This window comes from Brassica oleracea, chromosome C3 (genome assembly GCF_000695525.1).
Source record: "Brassica oleracea var. oleracea cultivar TO1000 chromosome C3, BOL, whole genome shotgun sequence".
Lineage (NCBI taxonomy): Eukaryota > Viridiplantae > Streptophyta > Magnoliopsida > Brassicales > Brassicaceae > Brassica > Brassica oleracea.
This window is the reverse complement of record NC_027750.1, coordinates 1523487-1537987: the sequence shown is the minus strand read 5'-3', so window position 1 is coordinate 1537987 and position 14501 is coordinate 1523487. Positions and strand designations below refer to the sequence as shown.

Genomic DNA, 14501 nt, shown 5'->3' with positions numbered 1-14501 from the left:
GACCTTGGATTTTGTTAAACTTTCTCAAATGAGAAAATATCAGTTAGACAGAGAAGCTTTTATTCTGCAGTTAGACGGTAAACAAAAGATATCAGTGTTAGGTATTTGACAATTGGCACACAAAGAACAAGACCTATCACAAAAGACCAAATCGATGTGCTCGATGATGGAAACGTGTAGTCTAAAGAAGATGGTTACGTTAAATTGGTAGTGTCCGTTTCTATACATCCCAAATTAAATATTATGTAGAAGAGAATTTAGATGAATTCGTAGCTCTTTCTCCAAATACTAATAAAACCCGTAAACGCGAGAGAAAACATATGCATCTCCATGCGCCTTGAAGATGTGTGTCACTCACAGACATCACTGAAAATGTTGTACTGCCACACTCTCCACAATAAGACAACCCTAACCCTTTCAGTTATCTTTTAAATTTATCACTTGTTTATTTTTGTCATAATATCTTACTAATACAATCATAATGGTCGGTGTATTTTTTTTCATCATCAATATGTATAAAAATTCGTAAGTTATAAGACCAACAAGAATGATTTTTTTTGTTTGTTAAATAATTAAAAAAAATGGATATATTATTTGAATTTTGTGTATTATTACAGCTGTCGGGTTTTGTATTTGTTTATCAAATAGTACATATCATTATATCTTTGTGTGTTTTTTATAAAAAAAAATTATATCTTTGTGTGTAGTTCGACCATTGTATACTTGATATTATACTGGTTTAACACTGATGTTTTTACACAACACATTCAATAATCTTTATAAGAAACCAGAAATCTGTTGACAAAACCCTTTTTACTGAACATATCAGTTGAAATAATTTACTTCAAATCTTAAAATGTGACCATTTTTTTTTACTTAATAACTAAACTTTACATAATTTTAAGAAAATTTAATTACATTCATTAATAAACATTTATATACCATGCGCCAAATAAATATCGTGTGGCCTTGCCATATATTTCTTAAAATATTTTTTAGTATGTTCAAATTAACTTAAAATGTGTTGGATATTTTTTTTTTGTCAATGTCAGCCAAACTTATGCTTGCTTACAGCATTTCGTCCTAAACAGCAATGTTAACTAGTACGTGTTAACATTCTTTTACTTACTTTTTACACCAAAAACATTCTTTTACTTTCTTTATACATAAGCCAATAAACATGTTATTTTCTCAGCTTTGACATTATAAAACATTCGGTTCTTTTTGTTTCTCACGTCTGGAGTTCACTAGTTCAACAGGAAAAAAAAAAACAGAATTTTAGACTGGAATACAGGGGACGACAAATAAGCCACAAAAACGTTCGAATCTTTAACACTAAGAGCATCTAGATGTTCTATCCATTGGAGTTCTAAAAATACATATGTATATATGGTATATATTATATATATATATATATAGTTGTGGGATTCACTACTTTGGATGGGGTTCTTCACATGTACAAGTATACATTTTTAGAACCCCAATGGATAAAAACCATCATTGGAGTTGTTGAATCTGCCGGATATCATAAAAGCTTTTAATAACTAAGAAAAAATCCAACTTATCTTTAAAATTACTTTTCTATTTCTCACCATTCAGCTAATATCATCTGGCATTGTTATTAACGTTGTGATGGGCCTCACAAATGATGAAACGGTCGGTTCTTTGATGAACGTTCTAACGGACGGCTCTTGTATAATAAATCGTAGTCAGCAGGTTTGAGTCCCTAGACTCAATAATAAATCGAACTTTTACCGCCAACGTTTTAGAAGTTTGGCTATTTTTCACAATGAGATACATTAATAGTGTGTCCTACTGGTTACTGGTTCAACCCTAACTTTAAAAAAACTTGTTTACTGTACTATTATATGATCATTTAAGTAACTAAAGTTAGATGATTGAAAGATATAGAGAAAGAGACAAGTTGTATATGAAATAGAACGAAAAATGTATATAATAAAAGGAATAAAAACAAAGGTTTTGATTTGACACACTAATAAAGACAAAGTATTTTTAAAAACGAAATAAATACACACAAACACTGATTAGTATTCCCTACGCCTGAGACCATGATTATCGGGTGAGGGTTTCTAAATTTTTTTTTTTTTTTGTTTTATCTGATTTAAAAAAAATAAAAAATTAAAACGGAACCAATCGCGGACCGATACGTGTCGTGAAGCCCACAAAATAGTGTAATAAAGGCCAAAAGTGATCCGTAACTGAGAATTTTGGGAACCGTTTTTTCAAAAAAATGTGGAGTCCACGCTCTTATTTGATGCAGAAATCCATTTTGGGTTCCGCGATAAAGTTGCTCTAAGCTTCTCTCACACACCTATAAATATCACTCTTTGCTTCTCCACTTAAACAGCCACTACAAAAATAAGCCTCTTAACGTTAGTAATTTATATATATCATAAAAGAAACCTGTAAAGGATCTTTCATTTCCACTAGTATATCTATACATATACATAAATGGCAATGGAGTGCATCGCAACTCTCCCTCAAAGATTCAATGAAAACAAAACCAAAGAGGATCCTTCTAACTTCGATGCAAATCTCCTGAATCAGCAGTCAAACCACATACCTCAACAGTTCGTATGGCCTGACCACGAGAAACCTACCGATGATGTTCAACCTCTCCAAGTCCCTCTAATAGACCTCGCTGGTTTCCTCTCCGGCGACTCGGTCTTGGTCTCGGAGGCTACTAGACTCGTCTCTGAGGCATCAAAGAAACATGGCTTCTTCCTAGTCACTAACCATGGCATTGATGAGACTCTCTTGTCTCGTGCCTATCTGTTTATGGACTCTTTCTTTAAGGCTCCGGCTTGTGAGAAACAGAAGGCTCAGAGGACGTGGGGCCAGAGCTCTGGTTACGCTAGTAGCTTTGTCGAGAGATTCTCCTCCAAGCTCCCGTGGAAGGAAACGCTGTCGTTTAAGTTCTCTCCCGTGGAGAAGTGCCATTCCCAAACCGTTAAAGACTTTGTGTCTGAGAAAATGGGATATGGATACGAAGAGTTAGGGTAATTAAATTAGCAAATATTTTTCAAACGTTCTTTTGAATATCTAGTTACCATAAATAGACTGAAGTTTGGTTGATTTTATCTATGCAGGAAGGTATATCAAGAATACGCGGAGGCCATGAACATTCTGTCACTAAAGATCATGGAGCTTCTTGGAATGAGTCTTGGGATCGAGAGAAGACATTTTAGAGAGTTTTTCGAAGACAACGAGTCGATATTAAGGTTGAATTACTACCCACAATGCAAGCAACCGGATCTTGCATTAGGGACAGGACCTCACTGCGATCCAACATCGCTAACCATACTTCATCAAGACCAAGTCGGTGGTCTTCAAGTTTTCGTGGACAACAAATGGCAATCCATTCCTCCAAACCCTAAAGCAGTCGTGGTGAACATAGGCGACACTTTCATGGTACTTAATTAGTATGATGGTGCATGCATTAGTAAATAAAATAACAAGAAAGATTAACTATTTTTTTGGATTTTTTTTTTCTTTTGTGTGTGTCATATTTAGGCTCTAACGAATGGAAGGTACAAGAGTTGTTTGCATCGTGCGGTGGTGAATAGCGAGAGTGAAAGGAAGTCATTTGCATTTTTCCTATGTCCTAAAGGAGATAAAGTGCTAAAGCCACCAGAAGAACTAGCAGGAGTGATCTCTGAAAGAGAGTATCCAGATTTTACATGGTCTATGTTTCTTGAGTTCACACAAGAACATTATAGAGCAGACATGAACACTCTTGAAGAGTTTTCAAATTGGCTTAAGAACAGCAGAAGTTTCTAAAAATGAGGAGGCAATGATGTGGCCCAGAAGTTGACTTGTAGTTGGAGAACTTCCATATGGGGTTTTAAAGAAACAAGTGAGATGAGATGTTCAAAACTAGTTGAGGAGCCTTTTTATTTTTGTTGTATCAATTATTTTGTTTTGGTGAAAGATAAATTTAGCAAATAAATATATGTTCTCCATCCGACTCAATTATGATTTTTGGTTCGTAAATAATATATTTTTTTAATATTCTCTAGTGATCATTTTTAATTAATTATTACTTTCTTAAATGAAAACAGTACTTTATCACATATAACATTTGTTCCAGTACATACCTCGGTCCTCATTTAAAAAAGGGCTACATGAATGCCACACCGAAGCTAAACAAGGGGACTCTTGGAGATCAAAGACAATTCAACCATTAGACTACCATTAAGATTTTGTCCAGTTCTATATTTTTAATAACTGTCAAAACGTAATAATGACTATGTCTATAGTGATATAATAAAATGACTATATTAGTAGAAATGTTAAATATGATTCTTTCATCGTCTAACTCACATGCAAGAAAAAAGTGAATCCACTCTGTGCATCGCTAAATCTATCTGGAGATTTTTGGATGGTTAATTGTACTTGTGCCATGTTAGAAGACAATGTACAAAAAAAAAGAAGACAATGTACTTGCTTTTGTCATCTTCTTTTATTTTATTCGAAATAGAATCTATTACGATAAGAAATATATATGTAAAGATAAGATAGGTCTACAAATTGGCTGATGTTTTTTATAGAAAGGGTCTACAATTGTCCTCTGATAATGTGTATAGCGTAACTCCAGTGAACTAAAAATTGTACTTTTTGTGCACACGAAAATTTATATATCCAACAAATGGATCAAAGTTGCAAACCTATTAGATTATAGGCCTAAGTTTTGCTAGGTTGATAGCAATACTTGTAAATTTCGAATGTAACGCAAATATATTTTTCTATTATTCTGATTTCTTATGTCGTCTATTTTATTAATTTGAAATAGAATTACGGAAATTCTCATGTAAAGCCTTACTTATTTATAGCAAAAGGAATATAATTAAATATAGAAGTAAATATTTTATTATTCTGCTATTATATATAAATTGTAAGACTATGTAAATTTGTTATGTTATTACCAAAAATACCAACCCAAGACTAAACCAAATTTGTTGAAGAAAAATGAAGACTAAGAACCAAATTCTAAAAAAGAATCTTACCAAAAAAAATCTAAAAAGAACTATCTTATTAGAAAGGAGAAAACCACATTAGCGTAAAAATTTTCTTTATATTTTTATTACATGTGTGTATAAATAAAAAGGTGCAATTTCTCTAAAAAATAACCATCATTAGGTGAATCAGGCCCTATACGACACCGTATTAAGTCTTTCTTGTTTTTTTTCCCCACTTATCCCATTTATGATACAATACAAAGATCTCCAATAAAAACGCATTCGTAAGCTTGCAAATAAAAGTATGGTCCAGCAAGTGAAGTAACATGCACCAGTAGATAACATGTTGCTCTTTCACTATCCAATGCATTTCTCTCAAAAGAATTGTCATTTTTTTCTCTGAGAAAAACAAATATCTATTTGTGAGATTACATTTTCATGATAGATGTCAGAATGTGCTATATTATATCATTTGAGATTTCTTCCATAAAACGTATTTTGTATTTTTCCGAAGAAGATAGTACAAAAATCTGAAACTTAAAAGCTACATTTCAAAACACATTTTCCCGTATCTATTTATATACCAAGGATACATTATGCCACAGACAATTATATAATTTATGGGGGTAATTGTAGTAGTACAATAGCCAAAAAGAAAAGAAAAAGCTGATAATGAAGTGGTATTACATGATGGACTCGATTTTTTAAGGGTCAAAATAACCAAAATGAAAATGATAATTAAGTCTATGACAATGATTTTGACATAATTCACAAACTAACATTTGCATCCTATGCGATCCAGTTATATATCCTTCCAATCTACAAGTATCCAGTTAACAAAAAAAAAAGAGATGACGTCCACAAAAAAAGATATAGACAAGAGATAATATGAGCACTATTCACCATAAAGTCACGTGCATCACCCACGTCACATTCTTCGTTTCCGCATATGTATTATAGGTGATGGAACTAGTAGTGACAGCTTAGATTATGAATGACACGAGTTTGGGATGCTTGAGACTCCACTAACTATGCTTGAAACGAACTGAAAAGCACAAACAAACCGAAAGGCACAAATACATAACTTGGAAATTTATGAATGTTCTCTTCCATATCACTGAAGTAGTAAGACTACTTGGTCATAAAACTATTTCATTTTCAACAGATAGCAAGTTCAAGAATGCACAATTACATGACTTGAAAGTTTTGAAGTATTCTATTCTATATCACCAAAATAGTATAGCATATCAACCTCATCCCAATCCCTAAAAAACTAAACTCGATCCCAACCTCACCATAATCTCTACATACTAAAACCTAAACAATATTTACTAAACCTTAAACCCAAATATAAACCCTAAACCCAAATATAACTCATAAACCCAAATAGAATGAAATAAAATAAATAGCATAGTACATTTGAGTGAAATTATGAAATGTTTATGTGCGATTAACGCATAACCATATATTCATATGAATGATACAACTTTAAAACATAATACATATTTATTCACTGTAAAATCACATTATATATTCGTCAAATAGAATAGAACAAAACAATATTCCATTGCAACATTTAAAGGATGTGAGTAGACTATATGTGGAGAGGTGGAAAAGGAGAGGATGATGGCATTAATGAAAACAATCAGTGGTAGTGTCAATGTTACATGCAAAGTAACAAGAAACATAATACATATCATGCTACAAATCTATTCTGTATATCTATAATAGAATAGAACAAGCACCAGTCATCTTCTTTGATCTTTCTATCAGCTCTTCTTTTTTCAGACATGGCGACATGCATTCACCGGTATACCGTCGTTATTTTTCACCACTAACAGACATTCATGGGCTTGAAATTCTCTTCTGAAATATGGATATATGAAGGCGAATCGGGAATCTCTGATGTTATTCTGTTAAAAAGCATATATAAGAAGTTACTAAAAAGCAAGACACAAATAAAATGCATTGAAGATGACAGAAAATAGTTTAATCTAACTAAACTTTTAAATAGTATACTATGTACATCTTCAAATAAAAATACGACTATTCTATACAAAACCACCACGTATTATTCTACTTTGTTGTTCATGTTATTCTATTTACATAACATATGCAAACAGAAGACAACCACACCAACGCAGATTGCTAAATTTATTCCACTTTACTCTAGTTACGAAGTAGATTGAAATGTATAATCGAATGAACACAAGGAAGACGAAAATCCCAAACATTTGGATCAATGTGTCTCCAAATATTGAACCACACATGCAACAACAAAAAGGTTCACTTTCAGATATCTCAAATATTTTCAATTGATTTACTCGAAATGAATCAAAAGCATAATAGAATGACCATGTGAATCCCAAATCGGAACTTACAGTTCAATAAGCTTCTATTAAGTCGAACTGGGAAGAGTTGTTCCACCTTATCGTTACGCCGCCATCACAACTATTAAATTCTGAATCGGCGAAGTCTTCAACTGGATCACCGACAGAGGCTGCGAAATTTTTGTTCCTCCAAAAAACTTCTCCATAAATGAAGTCGGTGCCTTTGTAGTCGTTCAAAAACAGAGAAGAAAACTATTTACCTTCTCAGTTTTTACCTATTAAAAATTTATTTTGAGAGGTTTGTGACAAGAGAAAAGCCACATTTTACTTTATCCAACAACTAATATTAAATTATTTTTATTTTCTTTTGCAGTTGGAACCGGTTGAATGAAAGGGTAAATATGCATTATTACATATAATACAAGTTGTATCAGTGTAAGTTACGTCAATTCGTCAGAGTGAATTACAATTTTATTTTATTTTGTGCTATACGGTGCAATTTTCTATTTTTTAATCCCTTAAAAGATAGTTATGTCGAAATATTATGTGTTTTAATTTATAAAGATTTATATATTTTTTTCTCGCCAGACCCAATCTTTGATAAACAAAAAAAATTCCTGAATGACATTGTTGATATTGTGATTTTCCTTGAGTTAACTTTTTGCTTACGTAAGGGATGATTGTTTATACCTTGGGTCGTTTTGTCTTTTCCATTGTCTTTGTCTTCAACGAAAAACTAAACTGTAATGGCCAGAGATTACGTCGAGGAAAGGGTTCTTACAATATTTATTTAAAATGCTTTCTTGAATCTCGATCCTTTGGATTCTATAGATAGGTGAGGTTTGGATTGCTTGAATTTCAAAAGGATAAAAACTGATTTTAATTCGTGGGAATAATTCCATTTGCTATATTTAGTTTGGACTTTGGATCGCTGTAACTTGTAGCAAACTACTTGGCCTAATTTCCCTAGTTTCTATACCCTTTTTTTTCTTGGTCTTTCATGTGAATAATTTACACACATAATTTTGAGGTTGATATTGACGCGAATTTACTTTGTGCTTTTGTATAAGTGGATTGAATTTAGGCCCATCAGTCTTTGGGATTAAGAAGGATTTGAACCTGGGTTTAGTAGGGGCATAGGAAGGTTTTTAACCAACTAAACTACAGAATCTTACATAATCTCTATGTAATTTAATTTAATTGTAGATTTTACTGGGGGCAGCTGCCCCCTTGCTGTATAGGGTAGATCCGCCCCTGTATGTAGCCCAGCAAGATGAAGAGTAACAAACCAAATCATATTTACACAAACCAAGAGTCCAATGTATAAAGAGCTAGCTATCCATATTTAATAATAACATAGAAGTCTCACTCACCAGTAAAAACATACGAGAAGAAGAAGCAAAACAAACCAAAAATGGTTTGATACTAGACATTTAATTTACATAAGAGAGACATTTAAGCAACGTAGCAAGCCTTTCAAGTATTAGGAGTTTGATGAGACCGGAAGGTAGGGTTAGATGGTGTTGCAGTAATTATGACCAAACCATATGCTTTCAGGGACATGCGTGTTAAAAGTGAAAGTGACTGCTTTGGAGCTATGACTGAATATTTGAACACTCTCTGGAACCCAACCATCTGGACCAGACCTGTGAACATATACATAGCAGATCTGGCGTACACATGGTCCATTTATCTCATATGTATCTGATGAACATCGCTCAAATGCTCTCGACCCTGGGTCGTCAAGCCTAGGTGCGTATACCTGGTCAAGAAAAACGAGAGAACATGCATACAAACTTTTATCTATTCTGAAACGTGTATACTATGTTACAACAAGTTGTAAATGGGACTCTAAATCATGAAGTTCCTCAAAAATAAAAACATGGAAACATTCCGGTTACACCAGAAGTGGTCTAGTACTTTGGCCAGGATAATCTTAACCTGGTTTCTGTAGCCATCCCCGAAAGAGAGGCTGATCTGGTCTCTCGTGTACCTAGGTGAGGAACAACTCGTCCTGATGATCACCGTGTACCTACAGCTTCCGAAATTCTGCATCCTCGGTGAAAAATACAAACAATATCAGACGGCTCAGAAAAAAGAAAAAAAAAATCAGAAAGAATTAAATAAAAAACCTGAATGAGATTGATATCAAGTGATTCTGCTGCATGAGGCTTCGAGACATCGATGGATTTTGAAACAGTGAAGAAGAAGAAGAAGAAGAAGAAGAAAAAGAGGAGTGTGAGGAGTTGCAAAGACGCCATTCTTGAACTTCTTGACATTACTGCCTGCGGGATACCAAGGAAGATAAATAGCAAAGAACTCAACGTGTCAAACCTTGCATTAATGAAATAAGCCACATGTCACAAACACATTTATGTTTTACAAAAACAAATTAAATCACAAGTTTTTCTCTCCGGGGTTAACCGAGTTAGGTCAAATATAATGATGAAAAACTAATATGAATACAATTAATACCCCGTTCAAAACTAATAAATAATAAATATTTCAAAAAGAATATACAGTTCACAACGTATCCGTGAAGGTGTTTTAATATGTTTGGTGCTGATTCTAGCTAGTGTAAGGATTCAAAAGAAAACAAATTTGTATTAAGGGGAGAGAAAACAAGTGAAGCAGAAAAATAGCAACATGAGTCAGTTACGTGGCGCCACTTTTCCCATGAGCTCCACCTACTACTACCAAACAAACTCCATGCATGATTTATTTTAATTCTCAAGAACATTTCAATAACAGTACGAAATAATTAAGTTAGGTCAATTTATGTTTAACGTAAGAAACCAGATATGTCTGGAGGTTCATTGTCAAAATTGTGGAAAATGTCTTTCCAAAACAACCCATTTCACGAGTTAGATAAAAGTCTTTTTTTTTCGCAACACTGATAAAAGTATTTCAGTCTCCTCTTTAAAGCACACACATCCATTAAGGACTCTGCTTCTATCACAATGTATAAATTTTGTACATTATTCATTGATGATCAAACACAAGCATTGCAAATTTATGAAACTTCTACCATCTAATAAGAGCACATATATAATATGCTTTAAGAGAACTGTGAAACTCAAGGAGCGATTGGGCACTTCCTGATGAATGTCCTGCAACAAAAATTCAAACTCGTTTAAGAAATATGATTTGATGGAGATGTGTTGTTTGGTCCAAATATAACAAGTAAATGATGAGACAGAGCAAGGCACTAGGTTTCAAATACCTGTGCATGATCCCTCCCGCGCATTAAAACTCTCAAATCTCTTCATAGCCATGTCTAATTTGTACAAGCAAAATAATATCTTGAAAATTCTCTATGTAGATGAGATACAAGGAGCAACTAAATCAGTATCGGAAGTGAGACATAGCTGTAGGAAAAAGGTAATATTGTTAATTTCATAAGAAAACACAAATTTAATACAAGCTGAATATGATAAAATGCTCACTTACTTTTCTGAGAGATTCAATAAAATGTTCATCTTGGGAGTTCGTGACCTTTGGAGCTTCAAATTCCTTCAGTGAACTAAAACAACGGTGGTTCTCCATCTACATATATCACATGGTCCATAATGACGATGTAATAGTTTCAGTTTCAAGAACCAACATATACAGTATCAGTGACTTACCCTCAGAAACTTGTTTTCATGTTTAATTTCCATTGCTTCACCAAATTTTTTTGATGCCTATAAGAATAAAAGCTTCATGAGTTTATGTTGTTCTATGTTTTCATGGATTATAGTTCTTGTTGGGAGATGAAACCTGCATCACCTTTGATTCTAGATGGCTAATCTTTGATTCATAAACTTGAATATTTGTCTTTGAGCTGTGAGATTCCTTCACTCTCCTACCCTTTCTAGGCACAACGGACTTTGACCTGCACAAGATGTGAAAGAATATTCAGAGAAGTCTTGATTCCAGTATGAGTTAATGCAAATAGATAAAAGACCATGGGCTAACGTTAGGGAGTGAGTACGATCATCCGTGGGTGCATTTTTAGCCTGCAATGGAGAATTATCATTATATCCGGAGAGATGAGAGATCAACAAACAACATACAAACTTTGTGTAGCGAGTTTTGAGACTTACATTAGAAGAGCGTTCCTTGGCTCTAAGAGATGTCCTTAGATGAAATTCCTACAAAACAAAAAATAAATATACTGCTGGTGAGATTGTGGTGTGATTAAGAGTTACAAAATGTCCTTTAGAAGATTCATACATGAAAATCTTGAGAGCGATGCAAAGATGTCAAAGAACTTTCTTGAGCCTGAAAATGGATTCAGACACAACAAAGATTTGTAGTTGCTATACTAGAGAGTTTCTTGCAGGGAAAGAAACAAACAAACAAGAAGCACACACTTACTGTTTTATTCATTGTAGAGCTAAATCTCTCAACTTGCTCAGGTGCTGAACTAGCCTTAAACCTGAAAGAAATTCACAGCAGAGAACTAGTAAGCATACCATTTGAGGAACCAAAAATTTTCAAGGAAGTCCTTACCGCAGTTTTGTAGCTCTTTGGGCAGTCTTAAGGTTAGGTTCCTTTGGAACAGTTACTTTTGATACCTGTAGATACAAATATATTAAATAAAAGAAGATGATACTATAAAAAGGGGTTATTGGGAGACGAATTTGTGTAGAGTTTGTGAATTTTAAAAGTTGATAGATTTTAAAAGTTATGTGGATTGTGAAACCAATAACAATGGATTCTCATAAGATTTTTGAAATCCAAGAACCAATAACAATGGAATCTCAAAATTTTCAAAATTCACGAGTTTATAACCTTAAGTGCATTACCTTCTTTGGAACCTTATGTACAAAGGGAGTTTGCTCCAACCTTGATATCTAATTACACAAAGGCGAGCAAGATTAGTCCCAAAAACAAAAAAAATGGGTTTAAGATGAGAGAGCAGTGAGTATAAAAAGACCTTGCGCAAGAAGCCAGACTCAAGTTTTTGCCTTTTGGTATCTTGTGTTTGAGGCATTGATAATAAGATAGAGGGGGAGATCTTGCTTTCGAGCTTCCCTAATGATCTCTGACATCTACAAAACATTTTAAACTAGATAGAATCTAGGGAACAAAATAAGACTGATCAAGAGGAAACATGTTATAGTACCTTGTGAGAAGCTGAACAGAGTAAATGTCAAGAGGTTTGTTCTGTCTCGCCAATAAAGAAGCAGTGGGTCTCGTCAAAGTCGAGTTCTTTCGTAAGAAAGGTTTTATTTTAGACTTTTGCGTCGACTTGGGAACATTTTTAGCAGTTTGGTTGTAATAAATGAACCCTAATTACCATAAACAAAGCCTTGAGTCGCAAGAAAAACAGAGCATAAAACAGAGGAATTTTCATATAATACCGTTGTATTTATCCGAGACGGGTTTAGGGATCTTTAGATGCTTATCGTCGAATATACAGCTCAGATTTAAACTAAATTCTGAGAGAAAAAGGCATAATCATTGTCAGGAAACAAAAAAAAAAAGCTTCAAAATTATCAAAAGATCTTACGTGAAGGAGGATAGTTTCCAGCTGATTCAAACCAAAGCTCTGTTTCCTCTGTTTCTGAATCGAGTTCCGGTTTGGAGAAATCATAGAATCTTGGAGCGTCGAATTCGAAATCTATGTCGAATTCCTCAACAAAGGAGGGATCTTCTGCAAACATATCCGGATCCATCATTGTATTGTATGAAGAAAAAATGTGGAGATTTAAATCAATAAGAACAGAACCAAGATCATAATCATTTTATTCTCTCTGTCTCTAGAAAATTTGTAGGAACAAGAAAAAGAAGGCAACGGCGCATACCTGTATGGCGTGGTTACAAAATAATGGTGTTTAAACGAAGGCCGTTGGCTAATTACAGAGGTTAAACTTATTACTGTTTGTATGAAAATCTTAGGATTAAATGGAAATAAAGTATGTCACACTTTATTTAACCTTAGAAAAAAAACTATGGTACAAAGTTACACAAAGGTAAAAAAAAAAAAGTATGTCTAACGGTTTAATTTTTTTATCAAAATCAATAAACTAAGTTCAAAGCTCTAAGCTTCTCATGCTTCCATTCATTGTTGACTTTTGCTATAAACTCTTCTGCTCTCTTTCTTAACTCATCGTCTTCTTCTTCCTCTTCAACATCTTCCTCATTACTCTCATCATCATCATCCTCGTCGTCTTCCTCCTCATCATCATCATGACAACATTGGCAGCTTTCTTTGTCCTCAAATTCGTCTGGAATGCTGGAGGGATCGGTCAGAGACTCGTCTTGAACATCAATGACAATCATCTCTTCATGATCATCATTGTCACCACAACAATCATGATCTTCAGAAGAAAGGTTGTTGAAGCTCACAGGGTTAGTAAATGAGTAATCTTGAGAATCCGTAGAACCGGGTTTTGATGATCCAGTGATGATTATTACTATGATGAGGTTGCAGAAACAGAACATAAGAAGCGAGTTCGACGTGGCTTGTCCCACCAATTCATACGCTATGTCCAACATCTTTGCAGCCTAATAAGAAGACAAAGGAAAAGGAATATTATGAGCAGTGAGGGGGGAGAAGAAGAGTCTTTGGTAGTTAATTCAGGTTTGGTGTGATAGAATAGAACAGAGTTTTTTGGCGCGCTTTATAAAAAGGGGCAAAAGTGTGTGAGAGAAGCTCCTTGTCATGAGTTGAGAAGTTTTGTGGGTAATGAGGTGTAGATAGAAAGCTTTGTAGATATCATAAAAGATTGTTTTAGACTTGGGCTTTCTTAAATATATTATTTAAAGACCCAATGCAATGGGTCCAAACTTGTTAAATAATGTTTGTGTGGTGAAGTGAAGTTGCTTGGCAACTGTTCATTTAAACAAATAAAATAAACGGAAAGGCTCTCTGCGCATTGCACCTCACCACTAATGTAAAGTGTGTCAACTCACATGGATGGTGGAGCTCATCATAATGTCAATAATAAGACTTTTTCGAAATTTGGATAATTTATCCATGAAAGAAACATCGTTGTAATTTCAATGAAATGGATGATGGAGCTCATCATAAGGTCAATGATAATAGACTTTTTTGAAATTTGGATAATTTATCCGTCAAAGAAACATCGTCGTAATTTCAATGAAATGTCGATAAACTACTTAATAATTTTATATAGACGTAACTATATATTTCTTACACTTCACAACATTTTATAAAATATTTTTTTTTTGTAGCACACAC

At 33.8% G+C, this 14501-nt stretch overlaps 3 protein-coding genes across 3 annotated transcripts; 1 reads left to right on the top strand and 2 right to left on the bottom strand.

Annotated features, from left to right (window-relative positions):
* The first annotated feature begins 2380 nt into the window (after positions 1-2380).
* On the top strand, positions 2381-3973 carry LOC106332657 (gibberellin 20 oxidase 3-like). The gene is made up of 3 exons (XM_013771135.1): positions 2381-3020; positions 3111-3432; positions 3535-3973. Exons 1-3 carry the CDS (start codon positions 2473-2475, stop codon positions 3799-3801), a joined length of 1137 nt encoding a protein of 378 aa, XP_013626589.1. The 5' UTR covers positions 2381-2472; the 3' UTR covers positions 3802-3973.
* Positions 3974-8583: 4610 nt separating this feature from the next.
* On the bottom strand, positions 8584-9733 carry LOC106333164. Its single transcript, XM_013771639.1, has 3 exons — positions 9442-9733; positions 9251-9358; positions 8584-9071 (listed from the first exon to the last, which is right to left on the bottom strand). The coding sequence occupies exons 1-3, from the start codon at positions 9586-9588 to the stop codon at positions 8823-8825; spliced, it is 504 nt and encodes a 167-aa protein (XP_013627093.1). The 5' UTR covers positions 9589-9733; the 3' UTR covers positions 8584-8822.
* Positions 9734-10623: 890 nt separating this feature from the next.
* On the bottom strand, positions 10624-12972 carry LOC106329624. Its single transcript, XM_013768310.1, has 14 exons — positions 12807-12972; positions 12658-12735; positions 12420-12585; positions 12231-12345; positions 12100-12147; positions 11804-11868; positions 11669-11729; positions 11525-11572; positions 11395-11442; positions 11267-11307; positions 11069-11183; positions 10946-10992; positions 10760-10832; positions 10624-10677 (listed from the first exon to the last, which is right to left on the bottom strand). Exons 1-14 carry the CDS (start codon positions 12970-12972, stop codon positions 10624-10626), a joined length of 1125 nt encoding a protein of 374 aa, XP_013623764.1.
* Between the last annotated feature and the right edge of the window lie 1529 nt (positions 12973-14501).

Bases quoted from the DNA above. Each gene is read 5' to 3' on its own strand.
- LOC106333164 (XM_013771639.1), bottom strand. From the start codon at position 9,588: ATGTCAAGAAGTTCAAGAATGGCGTCTTTGCAACTCCTCACACTCCTC. The intron at 9,359-9,441 runs GTTTTTTATTTA...CCGAGGATGCAG, and splicing joins TTGATATCAATCTCATTCAG to AATTTCGGAAGCTGTAGGTA. The intron at 9,072-9,250 runs GTTAAGATTATC...TTTCTTGACCAG, and splicing joins GGGATGGCTACAGAAACCAG to GTATACGCACCTAGGCTTGA.
- LOC106332657 (XM_013771135.1), top strand. From the start codon at position 2,473: ATGGCAATGGAGTGCATCGCAACTCTCCCTCAAAGATTCAATGAAAAC. The intron at 3,021-3,110 runs GTAATTAAATTA...TTATCTATGCAG, and splicing joins TATGGATACGAAGAGTTAGG to GAAGGTATATCAAGAATACG. The intron at 3,433-3,534 runs GTACTTAATTAG...TGTCATATTTAG, and splicing joins ACATAGGCGACACTTTCATG to GCTCTAACGAATGGAAGGTA.
- LOC106329624 (XM_013768310.1), bottom strand. From the start codon at position 12,972: ATGGATCCGGATATGTTTGCAGAAGATCCCTCCTTTGTTGAGGAATTC. The intron at 12,148-12,230 runs GTCTTTTTATAC...TTGTGTAATTAG, and splicing joins AGTCTGGCTTCTTGCGCAAG to ATATCAAGGTTGGAGCAAAC. The intron at 11,730-11,803 runs GTAAGGACTTCC...AATTTCTTTCAG, and splicing joins CAAAGAGCTACAAAACTGCG to GTTTAAGGCTAGTTCAGCAC.